We start from the raw sequence: 9,810 nt of genomic DNA on the forward strand, positions 1-9,810 counted from the left end.
GTAAAGCCGTCCTTGCAATGCTCTCAACGGGATCTTGTCTGAGACATCCCTTTCGTCCTCGACTGTCCAGGCAGGAATGGCAAGCGTCCAGTCGTGCGCGTTGTTATTCGTATTCCAGCGGAGAGGTCCCGCTGGCGAGCCGTAGCTTGGGTGTTCAAGGGAGTCTATGAACATTCGCATGGAGTCGCATGCATGCATACGCAACAAAGTGGAATTGTTTGACCCGGCTCGTATGTAAAGATGCCCAGCGACCCCGTTCCACCTCTCTCAAGGGATAGTTGAATACAGGGCTCTTTGGCCGCCTAGCGAGTGGACGTAGGCAGGCTCGGACTTGAAGTCAGCGTATGCAGTACCGCTTAGAGCGGGCCACAAGTCGGCTTGGCGTGACCCCTTTTCCCCGACATGCCATTCGTGGAAGTTGACGCCTGACCATTGGTTCCAGAACGCGCCGACAGATTCAAGCCCATTCAAAGTAGAAAGCTTCTTGCTGTTGGTTTTCAGTGCCGGCATTCGCAAGGGAACGACGGAGAGGACAGGAACGTGATGTCTATCAGAGTTTGGGGATCTTGACAAGGCGCAAAATGCTGTCTTGTTTGTGCTTAGGCGATCGGTCTCTTGACGTCTGGAAATTTCTCCATGGCACTGACGACGTCAAGGAGCCATCAATCAATCAATCAGAAAAAAAAAAAAATGCCGAGTGAGGGCAATGTTGAGGAAAAGGCGGGCGCCGAGGTGCCCCGCAGTTAAGTGGGCGGCGGTCAAGCAAGCGATTGTCAGTGCCGTGAAAGGGCTGCATTTTGCATGGGCGTGGATGGCGCGCAAACCGCCGATGTGATTATTTCAGTCAGCAGGCGATGATTGAGCCGGATCCGCGACGATCCTCTATGCCTGACAATTGATGTCTCGCCTAGCCTAAGTCAGCGCAGCTGCTGATATTCTGCATTTGGCCCTTTACGTGAAGCAAGCTAACGGTCTTTGAGGCTTGACTGAATCGTCCTTCTCTGGCGTTGACCACGAGCTGGGCAACATGAGCTTCCGAAGCTGCGCTCTTAACCAGCGAGCGAGACCTGGGTATTCCACAATAAACGCTAGTGCGAGGCTGGCAGCTTGAAGACGGCCAGACAGAGGCTAGTCCTAGATTTGACGATCCGTCGCAACATGAAGGCTCAGAAGTGCAGACCGGCGGCATCAGAGCGGGCGCCTGACCGCTGGCAAGGTTCGGCAGGTATCTTTTCCCTAACTGGTGCCAGGAATTCAGCTGTGTAGTTTTACCATGACATTGTTTTGCTGTTTCCCGGGTGGGCAGCGACGAAACCATAAACGTGTTTGCCACCATCGACCGTCATCCATCCTAATAGCAGTACGTAGTAGGCTGGTGAAAAGGGAAACTTGCAGATCCAAGTTGGGGTAGTCGGCTTGAACGGACACACAGCATGGAGGAACTGGGTGGCGCATCCGACGAAGCAGGCGGAGGCGTGGGACGAAGGGGGGAGGATCAGGATCAGCCGGCGCAACGATCCACAACATCAGCAATGCGATGATCGATCCTGGGTATTCCTGGATCATGGCCGCACGATGCGTCAAGACGTGCTGATATCTTAACCAAGCGATCTTGGTTCGGGGTCACATACTACCTAGTCGAGGGTAGGGAATACTAAATGATTGAGTAGTTTGTTTGGGTTTGACAGTGAGACGGCATGGCCATATTTGGGCTGGTGTCGTCGAGATCTGACGATTACTGGTGGTAATCTTTTTGTGAATGGAGTAATCGTGCAGGACATGACACGGTCGGGTTCGTGGGAAAAGAGACGCGTCTTTTTGGGGGCTCAAAGTTTGGAGATGTGGGCGAATTAGGAGGGGTGGGGCGGCGAAGACAGACATGGATCGTCAGGAACAAGAGACAAGTGAGTTGGACCGGGGGCCGAGACAGTGCGAATGAGCTGTCCAGTCAGAAAGGACATTGGGTGTGTCGTAGTCCGTATTGCGTAAGGCTTGCACCGATGTGTGGCCGGCGGTAGGTCCGCTCTCCAAACTGTGAGGGCAGCAGGTAGGCAGACGGACAGGCAGACAGGCAAGTGCGGGCAGTTTGAATCGGAAAAGGTAGGCGTGACTGAACTTACTGGGCAAACACGACACAGAGTTTAGAAAGACTAGAAGGACGAGCAGGGACCAGGGACAGTTGATGGTGGGCACCTTTTTTTTTTTGTCTTTTTTTTTCTCCCCTTCCCCTTCTCGCCCTCTCTTTCTCGTTCTCGGGGCCCCACTTCAGCTAGCCCAATGTCTTTCCTTCCGACTTCCTAGCGCAACGGATGGTTTGTTGCAGTATGTTAGTGGAAGCGGTGCAGCAGAGTCCAGCATCATTCAAATCTGGACGAGTTTGGACACTGAGTGGGTCTTGTCGGTCACGTCGCTCTTTCCCCCGATGGATCACCTTTTGCTGGACTTGGCTGGGTCGATCAAATGGGCAGCAACAGCACATGACGAGTCTCATGTTTCTTTCCCCTCAGTGGGGAAAAAAAAAATCAAGAAGGGTAGTGACACACTGCGCGCACACACAAGGGCTAGTCTTGACTGCCGGATGAGGTTGGAAAAAGCGTGGGAAGAGATGGATTGGGAAGGATGAGGTGGGTTATCTGGATAAGGTACCTGAACACGTTTGACATCCACGCCGCCTTATGTCGGGACGAGATAATGCTTGGGATTTGGGGTTGAGACTTGGGGCTAGAGACTTGGGATGACGGCTTTGACGGTTTGGAAAGCTGGGGAGGGATGACGGGACGGAAAGCGCGTTCCTCTGGCATTTGCACCACAGGTATGGATTTACTGGTAGGATGTAGGAAGGAAGGACGGAGGTGCCTTATTTGAAAGGCGCCAACCCGTAAGGTACCTTGATGCGACTTGCAGAAACAAGCCCCTGTCCAAACGGCTCCGACAAGAAGGCCGTGGCTTTTGCCCCCGTTTGACGCCTTCGTGCATGACAAAGATCCCGGCCTGGTGGGTTTTGGGAGGTACCTATCCGGTAGCGTAGCGCTTAGCTCCGTAAAACAGTCATCGCAGTCGTCGCTTTCCTCGACGCAACCCAACGCGAAGCAACACAATGCAATGCAACCTCTGATCCTTTCCCCTTCACCCCTGGGCCTTGACAGGAACCTACGGGTCCGTTCTAGTCCCCACATCGTGTCAGTCACGGTCAAGTCGCCCTCAACCTTTCGGTCATCGTCCCACCGTGGCCTTTTTAATTCGTGATGCACGGAAAGCGAGAAAGGCTTTCTGCTGTGCTTGGGAAGCAAGCGGCTCGTTTGACTTGGGGGTACCCGTTGTGCGTAACAGAACGCCTGAAGGGTATCCGCATCTCATCCACCGTTGGTGCATTGCGTCGCTCGTCGAGCAGCCCCCAAAAAGAATGGGGTTTCTCCTCCGAAAATGTACAAAAACCTTTCTTGCGGATCCTGTCCCTTGGGGCTCCCTGGCCATGTTTCCCGTACCTGACAAGACGGTGAAGGACCAGCGCAGATAAGGGTAGGGCAAGGGGAGAAAAAAAAAAGGACACCCAAGATGAGACTTGACCAATGCTACGAATGCGAAAATACCAGAAGCCTTCATGCTCTTGCCGGGTGGCATAATAGCAGGACAACCGACATGCACCAACCAGTCAGTGCCTTGAGATCTACAGGAGAGGAGCTGCCACTCCCCTCCCGCTCGCTTGCCAGGACAGGCCTTCTTTCTCTCGCTGTTTCCATGTGCGGACTATGCTCTGCCGCTGGATGCTGTTGTTGCCACTGCCGCTCTCGAGTTGCTGCTTCGTCCCCACTTTATTATTTTTATTTTATCTTGGGGGACAGCTCCTGGGAAACCAGGTAGTCCACAGTACGGCTCTTGGTTGAATGGGATATCTCCTATCGACAACGGGAGGACCAACAATAGGAGCAGCGGTGTGGGTGGTGTACGTATCCTAAGGGAAGTCGGGATTTGTATAGTAGAGGGAGGCATGGGCAGGGCACAAAACAGAACGGAGAGACTTACATATCGTGCATACATACAAACTGAAGAGGAGGCGTCTCGAAAAGAACAACAGAAGCTAACGGCGGCCGGGGATGGCACTAGAGTAATCAGGCAAGGTTTTCCCAGTTTGAGATACGTATCGTTCATCGGCCGCAGGTACGGACGGTGAAGTGGCTTTTTGTGGCCAATGAGTAACGGCGCGTACCTGGATCTGGACCAGTTAGGGCCTTAGCCAGTCAGCGACGTGCTTCATTCTGGCGCGCCCCCCTTTCACAGACGGACATCCAATCCACTTCAGGGTTCCTCCCACCAAGTACCTGGCCCCAGTTGTAAGGGGGAGAAATACATACTTGCTCCTGTATCGTACGTACCTGCGCCGAGGCCGCAGGTTCCATCCCCCCATCCGCTTCCCCATCCCGCATAGCATACACTTTACACACACACAACCACTAATACCACTGGCTGCTGAGCCGCCGCTGCATACTACATCCCTCATCCCTCGTCAATCCTCACTCCTTGAGTGTTGTGTACGGGCCACCCTTTTCCCAATCCCAGTCAAGCCCATCCTTCCCTCATCCCCCCAGTCCAGCCCACAGTCCAAAGTCCACAGCCCACAACCACACATCCCCCCCAATTCATACGCCCCTCTCCCACGCCCACTACTCACGCACACGCCTCACTCCTCTTTTGGGGCTCCTGACTGGCCTCCTCGCCCGCTCGTTGGACTGGTCCCCCGGGACGGGACTGGACTGGACTGGACTGTACCTGATTGAGGAGGCCAAGGGCAGTTTGCCAGACCAGAGAGCTCTCTCTTTCTCACTCCTAGAGGAGACAGGGTGGGCTGGCACCGGTTCTTCGTTCGTTCGTCTGTTCCCTTTTTTTTCTGGAGCCCGCCCGCCTCGCCCGTCCATTCCTTTTCCTTTTTCTCCTCTCTTGCCCCCATCCCTCCTTCTTCTCATCATCTCCTCATCGTCATCCTCGTCGTTCACGGCAATCCCTTCCTCTCTTCCTCTTCCCCCACTCCTTTTTCTCTTTCACAGTCACTCTCTTGAATAATTCAACCATAAACTACTTCTCTGAATCCCGTCACTCCTTTCCGGGTATTCCATTACGTTCCTTCAGTCTGGTTGAATTTCGACACATTCGTTCGTACCGAACCGACAACCACTATTCATACTATCCAAACCTCCTGATTCCTTTTGCTGGATTCTGGACCACACGCTCCTTAGCATATCTTACTTTGCAGCTCCTTCTCTACCTTCCCTAGCCTTGACAGCATCATCTTTCACAACGCCTATTACCCGCCAAGAACTTCTTTTCCGAGAAACCATTGTTCAAGTCGACATCCCGATCATCCCGTGGACGCGACTTACACCGAGACTTTGACGCTCCCAACATCCGTCTCCTGATAATCATCGCACCCCAACCACAAAAAAAGCGATAAACCGCCTAGATTTTTGCTCCTTTACCGATCGAATTCTTTTCTAGCTTCGAGTAAAAGATAAAAACCATGTCTACCGAGGTGGAAAACCCGGTGGCTCTTGCCCCCGGTGCCGCGACGCCTGGCTCATCGACTCCTCAGGAGTCCATCCAGACTCCCTCGTCCGCGAACAAGAACAACACCACCCCTTCTCCCACTTCCGCCAGCAATGGACAGGCCCCCTCTTCGCAATCAAGGCGCCCGCCGCGCAAGAGCACCCTGACCCAGCAGCAGAAGAACCAAAAGAGACAACGTGCCACTCAGGACCAGCTCACCACCCTTGAGATGGAATTCAACAAAAACCCTACCCCTACTGCCACTGTCCGTGAGCGGATAGCTGAAGAAATCAACATGACCGAAAGGTCTGTTCAGATCTGGTTCCAGAACAGGTATGCCATTTTTCTTTGCGTCCTCGCAAAGCACTGCGCTAACCCCTATTCACAGACGCGCCAAGATTAAGCTTTTGGCGAAGAAGAGTCTTGAGACCGGCGAAGACATCGATTCGATTCCCGAATCCATGCGAGCCTATCTCGCCATGCAGGCGATGGAGTCCGGCAAGGGCTTGGGTGGCCCCTTCCTGGGTCGAACCGGACTTCTCCCCTATGGCCACAACAACATGCTCCTCGGTGGTGACCAGAACGGCCAGGGCAAAGTTTGTGAGTGTTCGTAAAACTGGACGACAGTTATGAAATGCGACTAACAAATCCCAGTGATCCACCATCTTACCTGCCGTTCTCTCAGCATTGGCAAGTGGACTCGCGTCGGACAGAACACGATGGATCTCATCATCTTCTACTCCCCTGACAAGTGCACCATGACCTACTACATCAACAACGAGCAGGCGGGCTACAAGATTGAGTACCCCTTTGCTTACATCAAGAACATCTTCCTCGAGAACCAGGAGGGCGACCCCAACAAGCCCGGCGGCATCGTCATCGAGCTGAACCGCCCTCCCAACTTCTTCATGGACTCCTCCCCCCAGGCGAGCGGGTTCTTCCAATGTGGTGACTTCACCGAGGATCAGCAGGCTTCTCAGTGCCTTGTCCACCACCTCGGTGGAAACCCCAAGGTCTTGAGCGGTCAGCTGGCGAAGCTCGTCTCTCTCGAGGCTTTCATGAACCGCAACAACCCCCACCCCTTCATTGACCAGCAGCACGCCCTCTCCGTGTCGGCACCCGTGTCCCCCACTGGGCGCCCTTCGTCGCAGCCCAACTTTGCTCAGCCTCATATTGGCATGTTCCAGGAGTCTTGGGGCATCAACAACATGCACCCTGGCATGCGTGGTCCTGGCCACAAGAGACAGCGTAGTCGCTCCGTGCCCATGGCCGTTGACTTCTCCATGCTTCAGACTCCGATGCCGTCGTTCTACATCCAGCAGCCTGGCGAGATGGCGGCTCCGCAGACTCCTGGCCCCAACATCTACGCTCCTATTCCTCAGCAACCTGGTGGCTTGGGTCCCAATCTGAGAATCGACACCCAGGCTGGCTTTGGTCTGGACATGCGCCAATACCCCATGTCAGCCACCACCGCCTCTCCTTCAGAGTTCCCTACGAGCCCTGCTTTCTTCTCCCAGGGTCCTGAGCCCAGTCCCCTCCCGACGTCCAGCTACAACACTCCCTACGGCAGCGCCTTCCTCTCCCCCATGGCGAACCCCTCAAACAACATGATTCCTCCCTCCGTCTCCCCGCTTTCCTTTGGTAGCCACGGGGAGCCCTCCATTGTTGAGCAGTCGCCTCCTCTCTCCATGCTCGGTAGACCAGCGTCGGCGGACATCTACCCCCAGGGTGACGCCGGCTCCTGCGCCGTTTCCGACGACGGTACCGGTCTGAACGAGATGTACTCTAAGCACACCATCAACCTGCCGATGCACCCCCACTCCCCTGCGTTCGTCGAGCCTGGCCAAACCGACATCGACATGAACCAGCTGGTGCAGTTCGACCACGTCGACCCCAGCTCATTGTCCCCCGACTCCATGTCTCACGTGCCTCATCAATGAGTTACCCTCTGGCCGAGGCCTGCAGCGCCTTGTTAGGCCAACGGATGTTTAGGGTCATTCCAGGCGGGAACATGGCGTACATAATACAGGCTTTGGAGTGTTTCGAAAAGCTTTCTTAGGGATGAAGGAGGAGTTGCTTGTCTTGATTATTCACAGCTGGCGTTGAGGAGCTCGATATATACCAGATGGGTTGCGCTTGGTCTACTTCCGACACCGATGACTACGATGCTTGATTCAGTTCTTGCTCTACTTTCATCCATCGGCCACGACGAATCTGCATGACGATACCTCTATTCGGATCTCGATCATGCGTGTCTGGCACAAGCGATCGTACATTTTCACATTTTCTTGAAATTCTTTTTTCTTACCATTTCGAGTCACTTATTGTCGCGAACAAACTGATTTTGTTGCGAAGATGGTGGTCCCGCGCCATCACCGAATTCCCTTTTGAGCATGCCGGACGCATAAAGAGCCGACGGCATGACACCTAATAATCCTTTCCCTTCATTCTTCGGTTGGCTTGCGCTGCACATTTGTTTATTTTTTCCCCCTTGGTTTCTTCTGTTATCGTTCATGAATCAAAGATGTCTTGGCCGCAGGTCTGGAGATGAAAAGGGGAAAAGCCCAGGTGGCTTGGGATTTTTCCTGGTTCTTAATCAGTCACAATCAATTTTTCCGAAGATATACAACCAACTCCCACACAGCTTTTCGGACTACCTCGTATAGGTATTTTTTGTTTATTGGTTTGATGGGATCTAGTGGGGGGTATAGGGGAAGTTTGTGGCTTTGTATTGTTTGCCAGGGCGCCAAACTGGGGCGGTTAAAGGGGAAACAAACCGCAACGTGTGGCCTGGCAGCGAGAGGCTGAGCCAGCTGTTACTCGAAAGAGACGGCTGGCTTTGTAAGTAACTGACGATAGAGAGTTGAGAGAGATAAGACGGGCATTGAATCCCTGTTTTCCCACTTTTTACATGCTTGACTTCTCAAAACTCCTTGGGGGTAAAGTTGACTTGATTTTTGAAACCCCACGTGTATGTAACCCGTGATGGCTTGCTCCATACGTAGGCCTAAGCGGTGACAGATAAGACGCGATGTAACATTCAAGGTAAGATGTGCGACTTCTAGAAATGATGTGAGCTGGGTATGGGGATTACGGAGAATCCATCATATGCCCGTCATCTGCGAGGTAGCCGTCTGTCTGCCTGTCATTTCTTTTGGTTCCTTTTTTTTTTTTTTTTTTTTTTTTTTTTTTTTTTAAATAACTCCAGAGCACACTTCTTCAGCTATGCGAGATTGCAGAGTTGGATCTTGAGCCTGGTAAGGGGGAGCAAGGAGACCCAGCTCTTGTGTGGGCACGGCCGTAGGCTCGGATCCAGACTTTGGTGCTCAATGGTTGCGACCGGCGGCGAACGAACATGAGGTTTTCGTTTCTCCCAACTGGCTGGGCACTGGAAGGGGGCACACACGCACAAACACACACACACGCGCGCGCACGCACAAACGTGGGACTTACGATTCCCGCATTGGCGATATCAACTCTCAATAATGATTTCTGCTCGTAAGGCTGACTGGCGGCATGTGCAAGGAGAGAGGTATCCGCGGCGGATTACATGTTACACGAGGCGCAGGCAGTTTGCCAACGCGTACTATTGCGTGGTTGTACGACAACGTCTAAATATAGTGTTTATTGACTTTGCCTTCCTCAGGACAACTTCTAGGATCAAGCTGGGTTCATACGTAGTGATTAGGGTTCCAATATTCTCTTGGCTTTTCATCTTGGAAGATAGATTTGTTGTGAAGTAGAACAGGTCCTGCAGTTTACGCTTCAGAGACTAATGAGCGCTGTGGCGGCTGCGCGTTGTAGGTAGTAGTAGGCCGGCTGGAGGCGAACCTTCTTTTCGTTGTCTGCCTCAACTGGATGAGACACCCTGTTTCATTTCAAGAAGTGATGTCGAGTCTACTTTTATGGGGATTGTATTGTGAATATGCCTGCGACCACGTCAAGCTGTGGGAGATGTTTGGGGGTGAGGCTAGGGTCGCGTCGAGAGAGGAGACTCTGAGGGCCCCCGCTAACACGAGGTCGGGGAGAGTATTCAATTGCTGTTGTAGTACCAGACGAATTGGGTGATTCGATCTGGAGAGTCCCGTGCCCGAGACTGCGGATCCATCGGGAGAGGTGCGAGGTTGGGAATGCAGCCATCCATACGAAATATCTGGGACGTTACTGGGAGTAGTCGTGTGTCCGTCCCTCTTGCATCGAGTCCACCACACCCAAGTGCCGAATTTGGACTAACAGTGCGACTCTGGAGGCTCTGACAGGGCACCGGATGGA

At 53.3% G+C, this 9,810-nt stretch overlaps 2 protein-coding genes across 2 annotated transcripts; one reads left to right on the forward strand and one right to left on the reverse strand.

Moving 5' to 3' along the window:
• Positions 1 to 267: 267 nt before the first annotated feature.
• On the reverse strand, positions 268 to 510 carry CTRU02_201523 (uncharacterized protein; the record flags this gene model as incomplete). Its single annotated transcript, XM_070203874.1, has 1 exon — positions 268 to 510. The coding sequence occupies one exon, from the start codon at positions 508 to 510 to the stop codon at positions 268 to 270; it is 243 nt and encodes an 80-aa protein (XP_070062456.1).
• A 5,002-nt stretch (positions 511 to 5,512) lies between these two features.
• On the forward strand, positions 5,513 to 7,478 carry CTRU02_201524 (homeobox domain-containing protein; the record flags this gene model as incomplete). Its single annotated transcript, XM_036728989.1, has 3 exons — positions 5,513 to 5,871; positions 5,927 to 6,138; positions 6,193 to 7,478. 3 exons carry the CDS (start codon positions 5,513 to 5,515, stop codon positions 7,476 to 7,478), a joined length of 1,857 nt encoding a protein of 618 aa, XP_036579140.1.
• Positions 7,479 to 9,810: the final 2,332 nt, after the last annotated feature.

This window comes from Colletotrichum truncatum (genome assembly GCF_014235925.2).
Source record: "Colletotrichum truncatum strain CMES1059 chromosome Unknown Contig_0001, whole genome shotgun sequence".
In the NCBI taxonomy this organism is placed as follows: domain Eukaryota; kingdom Fungi; phylum Ascomycota; class Sordariomycetes; order Glomerellales; family Glomerellaceae; genus Colletotrichum; species Colletotrichum truncatum.